Genomic DNA, 19,319 nt, shown 5'->3' on the forward strand with positions numbered 1-19,319 from the left:
GAGCAGAAAAACACACTCAGAGGTAGGATCCAAACACTGATAAAGATGTTATATTTGGCAGAGATATGGCTTACCTGCTTCTTTAAACAGGTCTGAACTCTACTGCTCAGAGAGTCTGAAGGTAAGAATAGAGATGAAGAGATGGAAGTCAAATCCAGAAGTCAATAGAGTACTTAAAGAAGGAGCGAGGCGAGACTGATTTCCAGTAAGCAGCAGCTTCGAGTTTCTCACAAGTAGGAATAATAGGCAGCTTAGACTCATGAGGACAGAACACAGCTCACTGTATATCCTCCAGCTTTTCCTTTTCCATCACACCTTCCTCATTGTCTTTTTTTTCTCACACTCTTTTTTTCCTCCCCTGTCCTCCTTACAAGTGTTGTTTAATTTACATATTTACCATTTCTTTGCAGACTAGCCGGTCTTCTTTATCAAGCAGCTCAGGAGCTTATATTACGCTCAATTCGAATCAAAGTCTTAAAGATGTCCAATTCATCTTCTTCATGTTTTCAGTCCAGCAGCCAGATCCCAACCAGCCAAAGCCAGAAGGCCAGCAGATGTGTCCCCTGGAAGGGGAGCCTCTTGGGGTGGTGACCAACTGGCCTCCCTCCTTGCCAGCAGCCCTACAAAGGTGGGGAACCACTCAGCCCAAGAGCCCCTGCCTGACAGCACTCGACAATGCTGGCAAGCCCGTCTACACACTCACCTATGGTAGGTGTTAGCCTGTGGATGTTGGCCCAGAAATGACAATTCAGATGGAAAAGAATAGCACCTCTTTTCATCCACTGTGTCTTTGAAAAACAGACATGATGTATTCTGCTGTTTAAATGTTGTTTTGCAGGTTAGAATAGTTAAATCAAAGGCACTCGTTGACAATGTGTGTTAACCTCTGCAGGTAAACTGTGGACCCGCAGTCAGAAACTGGCCTATACGCTTCTTAATAAGCTGAGCAGCAGAAATGAGCCTCTGCTCGTGCCTGGAGACAGAGTAAGTCATGATATATTACAGTGTGTTCGGTGGCGATTGAATGTGTTACATTTTTTGGCATTTCACTCAATCAATCAGCACTATTACAAATATTCAACATGGAATTAATCACCAAATAAATTCAATGACGTGAGAAAATAAAATAAAACAAAACAAAACAGGGGGCTGAAAGTATTCCTACATAGGAACCTTTTGGGAAATATAGTTACTGCCTTTTCCTGCTAGATGAAAAAGTGACCAGCTCTCTAATTTGCGTTTACTTTTGTTGTTTTAGATCCACTTAAAAGCTTTAATATTCTATTTGAATTTGGAACATTAATATAGCAGAAAACAATTTTTTTTTTCCTATGAAATAATTAATGGAGTGCTTCCTTACTTCTTAGCAGAGAGGAAAGTCCCATTCCTCACATGTTTGTGTTAAGCCAAGTCTGTATCTGCATTATTACCTTGAAATCTTTGACTGGGAACGTAAAAGTGAAATGAGCGAGCCCAGTCTGGCACAGTTCATAACTGTAAAGTTTAAAAACCTAATTTATGTGTAGACATTTAATTTCATCTCATTTTCAGGGTCTCTAAAGTTGTTTTGCGGCTCTCCTCTGCTCCTCTGCTTTCAGTTTCACCCTGAGCAGAGGAAAGCTGCAAAAACGGCTCGGCTTGGGTCTAGTTGACTTGCTTGGGTTAATCGTTGTGGCTGGACTTTTTTTCTTGTCTAAAATAATCAAAAAAGATGGGGGAGGCTGGCTGAGAAGCCTGTTTGTTTTGGTGCGAGATGGTGCATGTGTGATTTTTGTCTGATGCAAAAACGGCAGTTTCACGTTTAATGGGGGCTACAGTGAACAGAAAACAGACCCAAGCCAAGATAGAATAACTGACTGTTGACTAAAACCAAGGATTTATTGAAAATATAAATATTATTGTTGTGAAGCTAGAGTTGTCAACTAACTCTCTGGTAGAAAGCAATGATTTCTTAAACTTTAAAGCTTTATTATTTGTATGACATGTTTAGTGTCACCGTCAGTCCACAATACTGTCCATTAAAACAGTAATGTTGGTGTATTGTAACCATGTCTTGAACACACCTGCAGGTTGCACTTGTTTTCCCCAACAATGATCCGGTGATGTTCATGGTGGCCTTCTACGGCTGTCTCCTGGCGGAGCTCGTACCTGTACCTATTGAAGTGCCGCTGACCAGAAAGGTAAAGCAATGAGGGTCTCCTGGGAATGTGTGATTTTTGACGTTTTACTGACCCCTACTGGACATCTGACCTCAATGTGTTTACATGAGAGACGTACTTAAGTCAGATGCAGTTTTTGATTCAGTGCTAATCTTCACTCTCTTTGACGTTCCTTACGCTAAATCACATCTTTGTAAATCTGATCTCTTAAATGTTTAAATGCAGAGTATTAGCTTATGATGTTTTGCGGTTCCCAGAGCATCGATCAGCTCAAGCCGATCTAAATTTATCCATATTAGTTGCACAGCCTGAATATTAATGCCTGTTCGTGATTGCCCTTTATAAGCATGCTGTTGGCAGACTCTGTGCTGTAATTAATGAGATTTGAGTGAGGTGAAATGATGTGTTATTCTAGTCAAAATATTAGATCACAGGCCAACTGTTCTCAGGAGTCAGACGCTCATTTGCTCACTCTGTCAGCTCCTATCATTCCTCGTCCTCTCGTTGTGTCCCTCTCTTTATCCCTATTACCCTCCTCTTCTTTCTTTCCGCCTCTCCCCACCCATCTTGAGTCTCCCACCTTTTTTTTTTTTGCTTTTCTGAGCAGCGCACTTTGCACAGCACGAGTTTAGCTATAAGCTCATTTGCACAGCCAATCAAATAGGAGCGAGCGTGTGTCAGATCTCGGGTTTCATTCCTGCTACAGTCTGGCTTTGATGCACAGCAGTAGAGTTTTTAATAGTGACTGGCCGTCACTCCGCTTGCTCACCTGCTGCTGCTTTGATGCTGCTGTGATGCTCTGAGGTTTCTTCTTCTTCTTTGTTTTCTTCTTCTTCTTCTTGTCATTGCCTTGTTTTCACTCCATTAGCAATTCCCACATTCCCTCGGCGCATCCTTTCTCAAAGTTATTTTGAATTTTTCTGTTTTTAGTAGTTGATCGTTGTGTGTGACAGATACTCTCTTTGCTCCCCCAGGATGCGGGAAGTCAACAGATCGGCTTTCTGTTGGGCAGCTGCGGCGTCACGTTGGCACTGACCACTGACGCCTGTCAGAAAGGCCTGCCCAAAGCACAAACAGGGGAGGTTGCCACTTTCAAAGGTACAGCCTGTTTTGTTTTCATTGTGAATGTGTGTGCATAGTTTCATTTGGTTTGAGATGACTTCATGTCTCTGTCTCTGCAGGCTGGCCGCGGTTGCTGTGGTTTGTGACAGATGGAAAACATGTTGTGAAGCCTCCAAAAGACTGGCACCCTCCAATACGGGAAGCCAGTAACGACATTGCCTACATAGAAGTAAGTGGGGTTTAATCAAAGGATGTGACGCGATGGTTTTTACTGGATTTGTTTTTTACTTATTCAACTTATTAGGCAGTTTTTGTTTTTACCAGATCCTTTTTCTTCCTAATGAAACTGTTTTTTTTTCCCTTTATGCTTCTTACATCTAGTATAAAACCAGCAAAGAAGGAAGCACCATGGGAATCACAGTGTCCCATTCAGCCATGCTGGCTCACTGTCATGCCCTCACGCAGGCCTGTGGCTACACTGAAGGTGAGGAGGAATCTTAATTTACTTTTTTGGTCATACTTTGTTTCTGCAATTTTTCCCTCCATCATTTATCACTTCTTCCGACATGGAGAAAGTTCAGTTGGTGCTGGCAGGAGAAATGCTCTGAGACACTTTTAGGTGTAAATACAGTCTCATTTGATAAATGCAGCTGCTCAGTTGGTTGCGTTCCTTCCATCATACCTGGGTCAGGTCTGCTTAAAAAGAAAGAGAACATAAAGTAGCTCCTTTCTTCTAGTGTCCTACTTTTGTTCTGAGTAACTGCAAACAGCACCAGCAACCCCCAGAGACTCTCCGGATCTGTTTCTGTAACTTAATTTGGCTTACTCAAACCACTGCTGCTACAGTCAGAATTACAGAAACTTATGTAACTGTGTTGTGCTCCTAACCTTGAAAAATTCTCCTTTTTTTTATTTGTAGGTGAGACGATAACCAACGTCCTGGACTTCAAGAGAGAAGCAGGATTATGGCACGGTGTTCTCACTGTAAGTAGTCTCCAGACCTCTAGTAGAGCTAATGGGGCGCTTATATAATGAGAAATGGAGGAGATCTGAGCTCAGTTTGCAGATAAAAACTGAAACTTATCTAACCGGCTTCCCACTGAGGCCTTTATCAGTATGTAAATGCATTCAAACTAATGAAGTCCTGATGGGGGGGAAAAAGCATCTTATCTAACCACTGAGGAGTTTCAAACCTGTGAAAAATAAAGCTGCTTCCACTGACACAGACATCCCAGCTTTGATTGACTGCTTTCAAACATGCATGAGAATTCCCGGTGCCTTAGGTCATACGTGATTTGTTGTTACGTGTATAAACAGGCTTATTTTTGTACTCTTGGCAGATAAAATCATAACCTGCAGCGTGTTTACAGTGACCTCATTTAGTTGTGATGCATTTCTGGCATATATTGGAGCTCATCTCAATGCTTACTGCTCTCCTGGCAGAGCGTCATGAATCGGATGCATGTGATCAGCATTCCCTACTCCCTGATGAAAGTCAACCCTCTGTCTTGGATAATGAAGGTTCACACATATAAAGGTAAGGGCCAGTCCATCTATTTAGGGTTAGTAAGGAATTTAGATCTTTTTTTGTTGCTGTTTAATTCGGAAAACGAGGACAGAGCACACTTTTCACAAGAAGCTACCTTAGGGAAGATACACTTCAGGTGTTTTATTGTTAAGAAGACCAGATTTTATTCCTGCTTGTTACTGTTTTGATTCTCAGTGCACGTTTGACACGAGTAGATGGATTAAAGAGATCATTTGTTGGACCTATTGATTTCTGGGGTTGTGTGCCCTGAATAAAACTGATCCACAGCTCTGCTCAATCATCTGTTGGCGACTGAGTCAGCTTGCGTCGCTCCTTGCTGTCTGGTTTTATGATCTCGTCAAACTGGACCACAGAGGTCATGATTGTGTCGGTCATTGCTTTTGTCTTTGTGTCCCCCGTGCAGCTCGGGTAGCAGTGGTGAAGTCGAGGGACATGCACTGGTCTCTGCTGGCCCAGAGAGACCAGAGAGACATCAGCCTGAGCTCACTGCGAATGCTTATCGTTGCTGACGGAGCTAACCCATGTGAGTCCATCTGCAGAGGCTCATTTAATAAAACAACACCCTGGAGTCCCAAGAAATTATTATTGATTTGCTTTGTTTGTCTGCCCGGTGCTCTGTGTGTGTGTGTGTGTGTGTGTGTGTGTGTGTGTGTGTGTGTGTGTGTGTGTGTTACCCCAGGGTCGATATCCTCCTGCGATGCCTTCCTCAACGTGTTTCAGTCACGTGGGCTGCGACCTGAGGTGATCTGTCCATGTGCCAGCTCTTCAGAAGCAATGACTGTCGCCATCCGCAGGTGCGCTTCCGTTACTGCACCTGACGAGAACAAAAGCAGCCTCTTTGGCTTTCTGTGCTGCTGTTATGTCACACCATGCTTGCAACATCAGCTGGTTCCTGCAGGGAGGAAGGGAGATTTGTTCTGTTGATCACAGCGCAGACTGTAGAGTCTCACAGCTTTCTGCTGATTGTGAAGCTCAGTTTTGGAGGAAGATTACGATGCCAGACGGATTGGGAGGCAAGAAAATGCTTCAAGTTGAAAAGCTGGCACTATTTTTAGTGAGAGAAATGCAAATTTAAATATATGCAAGAGTTAAGAAATGTGATGGAGCCACAGAGTCATTAAATTTCTCCAGAACCAGTTCATATCTTCTTTTTAAGTGTTAGTACTGCTGTCACTGTACTACACCAGTAGATGGCTCAGTCTGACTGCCGTAAGCAGAAAAGGAAGAATTTAAGTGATAGTATGGCTTAAGTAATAGCATGACTGTGTGTCCCGCAGACCTCCAGAAATGGGGGTTCCTCCTCCCGGGAAGGCGGTGCTGTCCATGGGTGGGCTGAGTCATGGGGTGATCCGTGTGGACACTGAGGAGAAACTCTCTGTTCTTACAGTGCAGGATGTGGGACAGGTCATGCCTGGAGGTACAGTATACCATGCACATTATTAACATTTTACTGATGTTAATGACTAAAATACTGATTCTGAAGAAGGTTGAGAAAAAGGAGATTTTCAAAAATTAAAAAAAAAAATGTGTACATGCTGACACTGAAATATCTAACCATATAAAAGTGCTTGTAGCAAAATATTCACCTTAAAAGCCTCTTTTAAAACAACATTTTAAACGCATCACCAATAAATCACCACATCCAACTTAAATGAAATTATTTACCAAATTTTACTGTTTGAACTTTTTGAAGTGTTTCATAGAAGTTTTTGAAAAGCTTAATGCAAACCGGGATCTTTGAATCGATTTAAATATTGACCTTATGACTCATTCTTCCTTGTGCCCATCCTTCTGTGTCCATTTTGCATTTCCAGCCTTGGTCTGTGTGGTGCGAGCCGAGGGAATACCTTATCTCTGTCAGACAGACGAGGTCGGAGAGATCTGCGTGAGCTCAGGCAGCACCGGTGTCGCTTACTACGGCCTCCCAGGCATGACCAAGAACATCTTTGAGGTTGGTGTTTCGTTATTTCTGTAAGTGGTCAGGTGTGACAAAGGATTCAGCGCTTTTCTCCTAATCTTATTATTCATGAGTGTCACTTCATATGTGCAGTGTAATAGCACCACATTTCTAAAAATCTTCTTAATTGATAGCACTAAAATTAAATGAGTCATCATCTGATTGGACTTCTATTAAGTGAAGGCAGTATCTGTTTGTTTTGATGTTTGGTTTTAATAGTGTTGTATCTTCTTGCAGACTGTCCCTGTAACACCGTCTGGGATCCCGATCAGTGGCCGACCTTTCACTAGAACCTCACTGCTGGGCTTTGTAGGGCCAGTAAGTTCCTCTTTAGATTTCCTTTTAACCTTCCCTTGATTTAATGTCAGTCTTACAGCTTTACACAGGTACATTTTAACTGTCCTTTCAGATCTCTAGTACCTCTGTGACCGTTCTGGCAGCAAAAAATAAAAAATAATGATAATGGGTTTTTCTGCTTAATAGAACAGATATTAATATCTGTCAGAAATAATCAGCATGAAGCGCCACATGTAATATTATCAGTTTTACCATCTTGTTGCCTCTACTCTGGTTTGTGATTTTCTAAATTACTCAGGAAGACTCTCAATGGTTTGTGTTAGTGGTTGTTAGTCAACAGTGAGTTTAGTAACAAATATGCAAATGTTTTACTAACTAAACTAACTATTTGCAACATTAGATTGCCCAGTTAAAGGGTCCATCCAGTCAATGCGCAAAGACCAATCATCTCTGTAATTGTTGCAGGTATTTGTTCGTATTTTAATTTAATGTGCTCACAGAATTGAAGAAAACGGTCTCTGAGGCTATGGCATTTGATTTTAGTCTAAAAGATTAATTTTTCTTTTAGGATATTTCACTAAACTCCCTGTCGGCAGTTTATTTCTGAATTGGATTATTCAGCAGTTTCAAAAGAAAGAAAGAAACGTAAATCTCTTTATTTTGAAGGATTGCTTTTGTGTTTATAGACTTTCAAACCAGTGAAAGATGGAGCTGACCTGAGTTTATTTGTTAAAATCATGGAGATGATCATACCAGTGTCATTATCACTTGACAAATGGTGATGTTTTTTTAATTTCCAAGTTTAAAGCATAATTGTTTTCCCTTTGAGGACATGACAGCTCCTGGATGAAGAGTTTGATGATAGTTTATAAGACGTCTGTAAACCTTTTGAGGCATTCAGATTTCTTTGCACCAGGAGCTCGTGTGTTGTGCGGATCACCACATGAACTTTTGTGACTCTTTCCAGGACAGCCTTGTGTTTGTTGTGGGAAAGATGGATGGACTGATGGTCGTCAGTGGGCGGAGACATAACGCTGATGACGTAGTTGCCACAGCGCTGGCCGTGGAGCCCATGAAGTTTGTGTACAGGGGAAGGTAAAGGAGGAAGCGGCATGGAAATTATGAAAGTTTGCACTTCTTGTTGAGCAGGACAGCCAGTTTGTGACGGTGTTGCTTTGCTCCCCAGGATCGCAGTGTTTTCTGTGTCTGTACTGCACGACGAGAGGATCGTCGTGGTGGCAGAGCAGAGGCCAGACGCCTCAGAGGAAGACAGCTTCCAGTGGATGAGCCGTGTCCTCCAGGTCCTCAATATTTTTTGTTTTGATTTGGTTTATTTTTGAATTTACATGTTTATAAAATAATAAATGAATCTCAAACTTTACCAAAAAAAATATAAAGCAGGCACTGTAAAAGTCGTCACTTGACAGCTTTGTGTAACCTCGCTGTTTGTTTTCAGGCCATAGACAGCATCCATCAGGTTGGGGTGTACTGCCTGGCTCTGGTACCTGCTAACACGCTTCCTAAGGCTCCCCTCGGCGGCATCCATATATCTGAGACCAAGCAGCGCTTCCTGGAGGGTGCTTTACACCCCTGCAATGTCCTTATGTGCCCTCACACATGCGTCACTAACCTGCCCAAGCCGAGACAGAAACAGCCAGGTAGACCACAAGACACCTCACTCTGAGATCAAAAACACAACAATAATTATTCCAATATGTTTGCCTTAAAATGATTTTTGGTGCTAACTTCACTGAGATGTATGATGATGATGCTTTGGTTGTGCTGGACAGAGGTTGGTCCTGCTTCTATGATAGTGGGCAACTTGGTGGCAGGCAAGAGGATAGCACAAGCCTGCGGGAGAGACTTGGGACAGCTGGAGGACAATGACCAGGCACGTAAGGTAGATAGTCATCCTCATTTCATCCATGCCACACCTCTTCTCACACACTGCAGACACAGGTAAGGATCCACACCTGAGGGAGAAATCTGAGTCTAGATTTATGTGCTCTTCAGTTGGTTGGACAACCTCAGTCAGGAAATTGAACAGCACGGATGTTACAAAGACGAGTTGCCTGGATCCAGCCACTCTTACTAGATTGTATGATGTCATCTCAACAAGAACAAATTAAGTTGCTGAATTTCATGCAGATGCTACATGATTTAATTACGTTCACCATAGAAACATGGAATTATTTAGTTCAAATTACAAGTCTGGATCTTGTGCATGTAACAACCACCCAATTTCATTTTTTTGAGTCGACTCGCTAAATTCAGAAGATCACATTAGATGTCAAACCACAGGAAAATCACTGGGGTTACAAGAGGCAGACAACCACATCACGTGTATGCTGTTACTATTTCTTATGGTTTAACTTGTCAAGGACAACAACATAAAGCATCATCAAGCATAGCTTTCCTACTTTTGTTAAGACTGTATTGACAGATTAATGCCATGGTGGTTCGTGCTGTTGCCTCAGAGCAAGAAGATCCTGGGTTCAAATCCACAATGTGGCAAAGTTTGCAGTGGGTTCTCTCTGCGTATTCTGGTTTCCTCCACAGTTAAAAGTCATGCAGTTGTAAGGGTAGCTGGTTATTCTAAATTACCCAAATGTGTTGAAGTGCAAATGGTTGTTTGTCTCTGTATGATAGACTAGTGACCTGTCCAGTCTGTACCCTGCTCCTGTTACCCTATCACTTCCACAGCCCAGATAAAGATAAGAAGATGGGTGGATTGGAAGTTGCTGTAAAACAAATTTTTTTGTTGAACATTATGTAATATGAATACAACATGTACTACAGACATAAGTTACATTTCATTCATTCAACAAGATTATCATTGGTGTAAGAAACAAATATTTTACTAGTTCATGTGACAAGACTGACTTTTGATGTGCCAAAGTGTTTAAACAATATAAGATGAATTTAAATAAATTTAATTAGACTAACGTGGTGCAAACATGTTGATTGAACAAAAGTCAAATTAATTGAATGTTAATGTTAATATTATGTTAAACCTACACACATATATCGTGTTGACACAACACAACCAAGATGGATTAATATAACATGATTTGTTTAGATGGAATATAAGTGGCAAGATAAAATTACCTTCATCCAATTAATTATTTTTTTGAGTGTACATGCAACTGAGAGATGGCCTTCCCTTCTGCAAAAAACACAGGCATCACATAACTCAGATTGTTTTCCCATCATGCATTACACCTTTTTGCCTTTTGATCATCATCTGCACATGTGCTCTACCCCTTAAATGTTTCTTATTCATGTGCAAAAACAGCCTTGTCCCATTATGCAACAATATTTAACACCATTTATTAAGTGAGACAAGATATTTTTTGATTTATTGATTTATTGATTAACATTCAAATTCAAATCTCAGTGAAAACAGTGAAAAAAAAACAAAAAAAAAAACAAACAAACAGTGAAAACAGAACAAAAATCTACCATAAAGAAAGAAAGCATGAGACAAGGCTAATCAAAAGGTATTGGCTGAAGCATTTGCTTATTACGCCAACCCTTTTCACAAAATATCTTTTTGTATGCAGCTCCTGTACACAGGGCTTGAAGAAAATAATAAAACAAAGCAAAAACCAAACAAACAAACAAACAAACAAACAAAACAAAGAAAAAAAAAAAAAACTTTCCACCTTAGATAAGTAACTACATCAAAGCAAAAGAATCAAGAGGTTGTTTTTTTTTTTCTCCTTTTTGCTCTTTTCATTCTTGATTTCTATATTTTTCTATTACTCTATTTTTAAACATGTTTTTAAACAAGGAAAATGAACTACACCTTTTTAAATCACTGTCATAACTATTCCACAGGTTAACTCCTATTTCTGTGTGACACTTTGATATCTTTGTAGTTAATTTTGTGTTTTCTTCCTTTAGTTCCTCTACATTCAGGATGTGCTACAGTGGAGAGCTCAGGCCACTCCAGACCATCCTCTGTTTCTGGTTCTCAATGCTAAGGTATTGTCTGTACTGGGGTTTGACTTAAGAAAGATCAAATACGATCGATAGAAAGATCTCTAAATAGAATGTGGTTTTGAAGGTAGTAACACTGATGTGTTATTACAGTAAATTTCCTTGAAATTCAGTTTAAAACCTTTTTACAAAAAAGATTGTTGTCTCAGGTTTATCTGTTACCCTGATTCAGTTAAATTAAGTGAGTCATGAATAAAGATACTTCATTAAAGTGATGCAAAACTCCTGCAACTCAAGTTTTCATAAGAGGAAAGAAAAAAAGTTGTAATGCAAAGTTAGCTTGTTAGACATTTGTGGACTGATAAATCTTGATAATGGTGAATTAAATAAAGAGAACGGTGCAGATATATGTTACTCTTGTGCTTTCTCGTCAGGGCACAGTGTCCAGCTCAGCTTCCTGTCTGCAGCTGCACAAGCGAGCAGAGCGAGTGGCAGCAGCTCTGATGGGACGCCTGAACACTGGAGACCACGTAGCACTTGTCTATCCGCCAGGTAAAAAAACAAACATCTGCTGCCCTGTGCTTCTTGGCCTTTTAAAACATCCTCACTCCATTGGGTTTAAGAGAAAAAATATATATAAACAAACATTATGTGCAGGAATTGACCTGATTGCCACTTTCTACGGCTGCCTGTACGCTGGCTGTGTGCCGGTCACCGTCAGACCGCCACATCCACAGAACCTGGCCACCACTCTGCCCACCGTCAAAATGATCGTTGAGGTAACACAGAGGCTGTTTGGGGACACATCAAGTGCTTATGGCAGTCAATGTGGATTGTATGCATTAAAAAATACATTAAAGTCAGTGATCTTCAGATGTATCTGTGCTCTGTTAGCGACGCTTTACTGTCTAATAGAAAACAGTGTGAACAGCAACACAACATATGTAGTTAGATTCTACTATCTGTGGTAAAGGTCAGCAAGTCAGTGTGCATCCTGACAACCCAAGCAATAACGAAGCTGCTGAAATCCAAAGAAGCTGCTGCTGCTGTGGACATCAAGAGCTGGCCCACCGTGCTGGACACTGGTAATTTATGTACACACTCAAATGCTTAATATCAATTTCTGCAGTGAACGTTCTCCTAATTCGCTCGTTCTTCATCCTACAGATGATCTCCCCAGGAAGAAGAGCCCCCAGATGTACAAGCCCCCAACCCCAGAGATGCTGGCTTACCTGGACTTCAGTGTGTCCACGACAGGCATCCTGGCAGGGGTCAAAGTATGTTGAAGGAACTGTCTGGTTCAGTAGATTCACATGTTGCCATCATATTGCCTCTTTTTGTTCCTGTTAATGCACACCCTGAAATGGAGGGGTAGGATGTTCCAGAGCTGGAACTGAAAACGCTTATGAAGTTCTAGGTGGGATCTTGGGACTACGAAGAGCTGTTGGTCCAGTGACCTAAGCAAATGACCTGAGACGACCACCACGTGAGAGTGATGGGGATAATCTGAGGCTAGCCCATTAAGGCACTCATGAATAAGATTTTACAATTAATCCTGTTACAAACAGATATCAAGTGTATCATTATCAGAAAAGGTGGCAAATGCTTATCTTTAGACATATATATCAGGAGACTAATTTCCCCCTTTAAAACCCCTTTTCCCAGGATGTTAGTACCTATCAGACATGTAACTAACTACAACAATCTACTCAAGAGGCAATAAAAAACATTTGATCTTTTGAAGGGTATATAAAGAAAGTAAGGTTTGAAGTCCTTGATTTTAAGCACTTTTCTTGCATTCAGTGTCAGGTCGCAGGACATTTTAACATTAGCTGTACCTCTTGTTCACACTTAATTTGGAAAAACTGGATTCAGATACTTGCCTATAAATGAAATGAACTACAAAAAAAAAACTATGAAGTCCTATTTGACAGATTTGCAAGTCTAATTAAAAAGAGGAACAAACGGCATGTTTGACTGGGTGAACTTCAGCACGTTCTGGAGTTATGATTGATTTTATGGGACAACAGTAAAGGCTTAAAAGGTTCTTAGTCTGCTGTGAAGTAATGAATGCCTGAATGTTACTGCAGCGCCCAGTCTTTTCTTTTTTTATATCATATTGTCTCTTCTAGATGTCTCATGCTGCCACCAGTGCCTTGTGTCGCTCCATTAAGCTGCAGTGTGAGCTCTACCCATCCCGGCAGATCGCCATCTGTCTGGACCCGTACTGCGGCCTGGGCTTTGCTCTCTGGTGCCTGTGCAGGTAGGGGCTCTCAACAAACGACCACCAGTAACATTTGAAAATCTGGACACAGATTATTATCTTTTCTTTCTGTGGATTCCTGTTTACTCTCTCGCCTGCATCTTCTTGTTTCAGTGTGTACTCGGGCCATCAGTCGATCCTGGTTCCACCGCTGGAGTTGGAGAGCAACGCATCTCTGTGGCTTGCAGCCGTCAGCCAGTACAAAGTGCGCGTCACGTTCTGCTCGTACTCAGTCATGGAGATGTGCACCAAAGGACTGGGTTCACAGACAGAAGCACTGCGGGTCAGTTTGTCTCTTCAGCTGTTGAACAGTGTCACTGCGGGGAAACAACAAACCACAGCGTTTTTCTTGCACAAAATTGAAGTGATTCTCTTCAAATGGTCCTTTTCCCTGCGGTGCTGTTGCAACAGCACCATAATTATCTAGACAAAGTTAGGGTACTCAATGGTGAAGCACTTCACTGCTCCGTGTCTGCCTGCTGATTACTGTCTGCAGCACTTAAGACTGGTCTGTCTGTGGTCTAATAGATGCCTAATGAAAATAATTATTAATATTAGAACACAGAAACGATTTTTCTCCTTTTTTCTGCAAAGACCAAAATAATCTTATCACTCTCAAGTTCGTAGGTTTCGCTGATGCTGATCTTCTTTTTCCCCCATATCCAGCTGAGAAATGTGAACCTGTCCTGTGTGCGTACCTGCATGGTGGTAGCAGAGGAAAGGCCCCGCATAGCCCTCACTCAGTCCTTCTCGAAGATCTTCAAAGACCTGGGGCTTTCACCGAGAGCTGTGAGCACCACCTTCGGCTGCAGGGTGAACGTAGCGATCTGTTTGCAGGTAGGCCCACTGGTCAAGGAAAATTAGAAGCGAAAGGGGGAGGGCTGGGAAAAGTTCAGAATGAATGAATGTCAGTGTTTTAGAGCCAAAGCAGGCCATGAATCTGGGCAAAGATTCATGGCAAAGATGTTAATGAAATTCTTGTGCGGTGTCGGTTTGACAGCACTTCATAAAAGCATGAATGTTAGTGATGTTGAACTTGGAAAGTTTGTGGATGCTTGCATTAGCTGAGAAGAATAAAAGACAACAAGATGTAATTATTGATGTATCGATGTAAAGAAACTGAAAAAGTTAATTAGAATTCATCATAAATCCATCAAAAATTAAGATTCGATTAGAAAACTGCTACGCAGTCCAGTTGTTTTTTGTCTCTGCAGACAGCTTTGTTTATTTTATCTCTAACCGATGGATTTCATTTCCTCGTTTATTTAACTGGTTGGTTATTTTTTCTAGCTCCTGCAGTGCAGCTCTGTACACACCCTGAAACACAAGCCAAAACACTTTAACTGGAAAAAATGGGGCATTTAAAACTTTTTATTAAATAAAACTATTTTATTAGATAATTAAAGCGTGAAATACAAGACCTTGATTTACCAGCTCACTGCATGTTAAGGAAGAGTTTAGAAAGTGCAATGGTTCATCTTACATTTAGTTCCAGTTTATAAAAACTGTGAAATAAGTCGTGTTTTGACTTTGACTTTTGTCAGTTTTTGGTCTTGTTCTTTTGTTTTATAGTTTTATTTATTTTTTTCAGTCCCTGATGATTTATGTGTGTGTCTGAGTGTGTATGAGAGTTGCCCACGTATCTGAATACATACACATATATCTCTTTATTTATCTGTCCTGCCCTGTCCTGTCAGCCCAACAGGTTAGGGAAACTGGCTGAGCAGGTACTGTGTGATAAGAGTGGCTGTTTGCTCTGCTGCTTGGTCTGTTTCTGTGTGTTCACGTTTGTCATTTATTTTGCATGAAGTTTTGTCATGCTTAGCCACAGTTCACTATTTTTTTCAGCACTTAGCTCGTTTTTTTTCCTCTTCCCGATGAGCTTCAGCTTCTGTATCGCTATTTATTTCAGCCGAGTCCTGCTTCTATCAGCTGGCTCCTGATCATTGCTCTACAGCAGGTTTAGATACATGATCCACACATAATACAATGAGCTGGCTGCATGAACTCTGCTGCGACTCAGTAAATTAGGGTATAATCAGTAGAGTTTATGTCGTACTTTCATACTTCAATCCACAATATTATACAAACTAACAGGGCATAATTGTTTGTGTGTCTTTTTATTCAGTTTTTAGGATATATAAATGTTTTTCAGCTTTTTGAACATATTTAAAATTTACCATATTTTGTTTTTATCTTGTTTTCAGTATATAGACTAATGAATTACTTATGTATGTTCTGAGGAACCTTTATGTTACTGACAGGTGGTCGTTCAGGTAGACGTGCTCTGCTTAGTAAACTGAATCCTGCTTTCTGTGTTTGGCTGTGACTCACAGACCTCGGTGCAGCGACTCATTGCTGGCTTGTGCTCTGGCTGTAGACTGGCAAAGCGAGTGATGGAAAACATAACTTGTTGTGACCAGTCTCACAGCAGTAATGATGACAAATCCCACACAAAGAGATCTATATCTGACAGCTGTAATCAGCACTTGAAAAATGAATCACTTAGAATTCAGCTGCACTGAAGTACTTTGATTTTTAATCAAAACAAATGATGTTTAGACTTTGTTGAGTCATTTTTTATAAGCATTATTATTTAGAATTTAAATAAATGTTCCAGGTTTTCCCACAGAGCAGGTGATGGAGGTATTTGTGTTTACATGGCCCAGGTTTTGCCAGAGTCCTAACTATCGCAGCCTGGCTGGTTGGCTTCTGGCTGCCCCTTGCTTTGTCAGCAGTAGTTTCATAATCAGCTTCCAAACCCCACTCCACTTAAGCAACATGCAGCGTTAATGCCACAGCTGTAGCACATAGGTTATTGGCTCATATCTGGATCTGCTTGTTTCTTTCTTTTTTCCCCAGGGTACAGCTGGACCAGATCCAACCACAGTTTATGTGGACATGAGAGCACTACGGCACGATAGGTGGGAACACTGTGACAGTATGCATTCATATACATGCATTTAAAACATGACCCGACTTTGAACTAATTAGTACTCAAAGTTTTTTTCTTTCCTTTATTTACGTGTCATATTTACAAAAACAGTGGATATGACGTTGCTCACTTTGTCTTTTCAGGGTTCGCCTGGTTGAGAGAGGGTCACCGCACAGCCTGCCACTGATGGAGTCTGGAAAGGTACGGCCTAATTTAAAACTAAGAACTGAAACACAGCAACATAGTGTGTAACGCTGCTGCTTCCAGGGCTTTTTTTGTTAATTTGAGTCCTGGCTGTCTGCTGCTGTAGATCCTCCCTGGAGTAAAAGTCATCATTGCAAACACGGAGACTAAAGGACCCTTGGGAGACTCCCATCTAGGAGAGGTGAGTTGTTTTTAAGAGAGCAGAGCTGTCAGTCAGTCAGTCACTCTTCTGTGTGCTTAAAGGGAACCTGTTGTGCTTGTTTCCATCTCCAGATTTGGATTTGGATTTGGATGATTCACAGTTTAAAATAATCCATATTTATCTTATACTAGACCTTGTTGAAGTCCCTCAGTCCATCCACTCTCTAAGGCAACCTCTAGACAATAAGAAAAACCACTTATTATTCAGTCCCCTTTAAAGCAGGTTACAGTCGCTTTCTGCAATAACCTAAAAACATCTTAGAGTTAAGGTGTTTTGTTTTTTTGTTTTTAGCAGCAGAATTCATTCAGCACAGTAGAAGCAAATGTCTATTTACATATCAGTGCTGCTTTTTAAAACATCTTGCTGAAATTTGTGTAAAAGCTACACAAAGTGACCTTTTAGGCTGAACAGCAGTTCAATGTTAATGTGATTAATTTACTTGGCTTTTGTTTTTTTTGGAACAAGTTTGCAGGGTTCTTTCAGCTTCTCCCTTATTTCAAGAGGTCACCACAACAAATAGATCTGTATGTTGATTTGGCACCGATTTTATACTTGATACCCTTTAATGGGATCAGCATGAGGAATACGCAGCTTGTGACTCATCATATTGGGTTTGTAGCGCTTCAGAACTTTGACCAGAAGAAAGAGCAAAGTGTGTGCTTCTGAATGTAACAGTCACCAATTGTAACTAATATGTGTATCAGATCTGGGTGAGCAGTCCCCACAATGCCACAGGATACTACACAGTTTATGGGGAGGAGGCGCTGCATGCTGACCACTTCAACACCAAGCTGAGCTTCGGAGACACTCAGACAGTCTGGGCAAGGACCGGCTACCTGGGCTTCCTGCGGCGCACTGAGCTGACCGATGCCAGCGGAGGTGAGTGACCAATGCTTAGTCTAACTTAAAGTCTGCAATCTTTCCACGGAAAGCTAATTTAAGTATTTTCTAGTATCAAAACATAAACTGAACAGTCTGACTGTGGGTGTTTGTGTGTCTCAGAGCGTCACGACGCCCTCTATGTGGTGGGCTCTCTTGATGAGACTCTGGAGCTGAGGGGGATGAGGTATCACCCAATTGACATCGAGACCTCTGTTATCCGTTCTCACAAGAGCATAGCTGAATGGTGAGAAACCTACAACACCTTTAGTCGCTAGTTGTCAATATGACAACAGAGATTTATTTACTTGATCAATTTTAAAAATGACGAAGAAATATGAATTCTACATGACTTCTCTGTATTTACTTTCATCCACCATCCTCCTCCTCCTCTCTCCAGTGCGGTGTTCACATGGACCAACCTGCTCGTGGTGGTTGTAGAACTGGAGGGATCTGAGCAGGAGGCCCTCGACCTGGTGGCCCTGGTCACCAATGTGGTCCTGGAGGAGCACTACCTCATCGTAGGGGTGGTGGTGGTGGTAGACCCCGGCGTCATCCCCATCAACTCCAGAGGGGAGAAACAACGCATGCACCTCAGAGATGGATTCCTGGCTGACCAGCTGGATCCCATATATGTGGCTTACAACATGTGAGGAGCTAATTGTGGCAGGGTTGACCCCCACTACCCTATGTGGCTTTATGACACTACAGGAGACAGCAGGACAAGCATCTACAGGGGCTTGTAGCAGTTGCAGGCTCGATCTCTGGATGGCTTCGGTTGTGCAAAAGCGATCTGCCCGCTTTTTTTTTTTCTACTCGTGCAGGAAAAATGTGAAAGAAACATGGATGCAAAACTTGGACACAAACCTCAAGCCTGTTTCTCTCAATTTCTGGTCTCAGCAAATAACTTTTTAAAGGGCATTCTTGTGTTATTGAAGTGAGTTTTGTATGTATGACAAAACCTCATCTAAACCCAGGACACCTGAGAGCGGCAGAGCAGGTGGTTACGGTATGATACAGCGGTGTGCCATTGACATAATTTATTTTGTCAATCTCAAAAATGTTGAATGTTAACTGTGTTTGCCAAACACTTGTGCCATAGAAGAGAACTGATGCCAGTACCCAAACCCTGACTCGAATGACCTCCGACACGTTTCATGTTCAGCCTCCTGCACCATTACTGGTCCAATGCTTTTCACGGGATTTGCCGCTACACCTGTAGGAGCAGCTGCACCCTGAAATGAACCCCAGATTTTTATTCTGCAGCTCAGTACAGATCAAGTTATCGCAACAATAAAGAAGCACACAGCAGCGGCGTCCGAGGAGAAGGAGGAGCAGTTCGTGTTATTTTCTTTTTCGCTCATTTGTGCTTTAGTTTGTAGCTCCAGTAGCTTCCACATAATGCTGTGGTAACTCAGTCTCATCGTTTTCTAATTCTGAAATGTGTAACAGAGTTTTATGTGAACAAAAATGCAATATGAGTGATGTGAAAGATGAATGACTGCATACAGTAAGTGCCGATCAGTCGAAGAATAACGTGCTAAACGATAAAAGCCTTAAGTATTTTTTTCAGACGTCTGTTCCAGGCCCAGCTGGAGTTTATCAGCTGTTGGATATGGGGGGGTAAATATGCAGATGGAGGTTAGAAATAGCAAATTTCGCTCTTATCGTACCCAAAGGTTTGCATCTTTTTGGCTAAGATAAATATACTTGATCCTAACATCAGCCATTACAAACACACACTCATTCATTCCATAAATATTTTAATGTGCGTCCCTGTCAGCTGTGTCGAGTGTGTGTTTTATAGCAAAAGACTGGAAGAAGTGGGTGTGGCTTTTGTTGCAGAATGTCAGACTCATTTTGAGTGACT

At 41.5% G+C, this 19,319-nt stretch overlaps 1 protein-coding gene across 2 annotated transcripts in view; it reads left to right on the forward strand.

Moving 5' to 3' along the window:
• Positions 1-18,825, forward strand: part of dip2a (DIP2 acetate--CoA ligase A) — an 89,337-nt gene extending 70,512 nt beyond the window's left edge. Inside the window, exons 9-40 of one of the 2 annotated variants that reach the window (XM_085375284.1) lie at positions 511-708; positions 893-984; positions 2,070-2,180; positions 3,134-3,257; positions 3,341-3,450; positions 3,603-3,705; positions 4,141-4,205; positions 4,665-4,758; positions 5,174-5,293; positions 5,450-5,564; positions 6,048-6,187; positions 6,585-6,721; positions 6,965-7,045; positions 7,992-8,119; positions 8,211-8,325; positions 8,481-8,682; positions 8,815-8,924; positions 10,931-11,011; positions 11,401-11,518; positions 11,624-11,745; positions 11,940-12,051; positions 12,134-12,243; positions 13,099-13,229; positions 13,344-13,512; positions 13,896-14,066; positions 14,927-14,956; positions 16,092-16,153; positions 16,308-16,365; positions 16,475-16,549; positions 17,275-17,449; positions 17,573-17,696; positions 17,850-18,825. In XM_085375284.1, the coding sequence (XP_085231410.1) occupies positions 511-708; positions 893-984; positions 2,070-2,180; positions 3,134-3,257; positions 3,341-3,450; positions 3,603-3,705; positions 4,141-4,205; positions 4,665-4,758; positions 5,174-5,293; positions 5,450-5,564; positions 6,048-6,187; positions 6,585-6,721; positions 6,965-7,045; positions 7,992-8,119; positions 8,211-8,325; positions 8,481-8,682; positions 8,815-8,924; positions 10,931-11,011; positions 11,401-11,518; positions 11,624-11,745; positions 11,940-12,051; positions 12,134-12,243; positions 13,099-13,229; positions 13,344-13,512; positions 13,896-14,066; positions 14,927-14,956; positions 16,092-16,153; positions 16,308-16,365; positions 16,475-16,549; positions 17,275-17,449; positions 17,573-17,696; positions 17,850-18,102 (3,836 nt within the window). In that variant the 3' untranslated portion in view covers positions 18,103-18,825. The remainder of the gene's footprint in view (positions 1-510; positions 709-892; positions 985-2,069; positions 2,181-3,133; positions 3,258-3,340; positions 3,451-3,602; positions 3,706-4,140; positions 4,206-4,664; positions 4,759-5,173; positions 5,294-5,449; positions 5,565-6,047; positions 6,188-6,584; positions 6,722-6,964; positions 7,046-7,991; positions 8,120-8,210; positions 8,326-8,480; positions 8,683-8,814; positions 8,925-10,930; positions 11,012-11,400; positions 11,519-11,623; positions 11,746-11,939; positions 12,052-12,133; positions 12,244-13,098; positions 13,230-13,343; positions 13,513-13,895; positions 14,067-14,926; positions 14,957-16,091; positions 16,154-16,307; positions 16,366-16,474; positions 16,550-17,274; positions 17,450-17,572; positions 17,697-17,849) is intronic. The other variant, XM_085375283.1, reaches the window with a different exon arrangement.
• Positions 18,826-19,319: the final 494 nt, after the last annotated feature.

Source organism: Diplotaxodon limnothrissa, linkage group LG16 (genome assembly GCF_057381915.1).
Source record: "Diplotaxodon limnothrissa isolate DT_005_m linkage group LG16, D_limnothrissa_male_GT1.1, whole genome shotgun sequence".
NCBI classification, from domain to species: Eukaryota; Metazoa; Chordata; class Actinopteri; order Cichliformes; family Cichlidae; genus Diplotaxodon; species Diplotaxodon limnothrissa.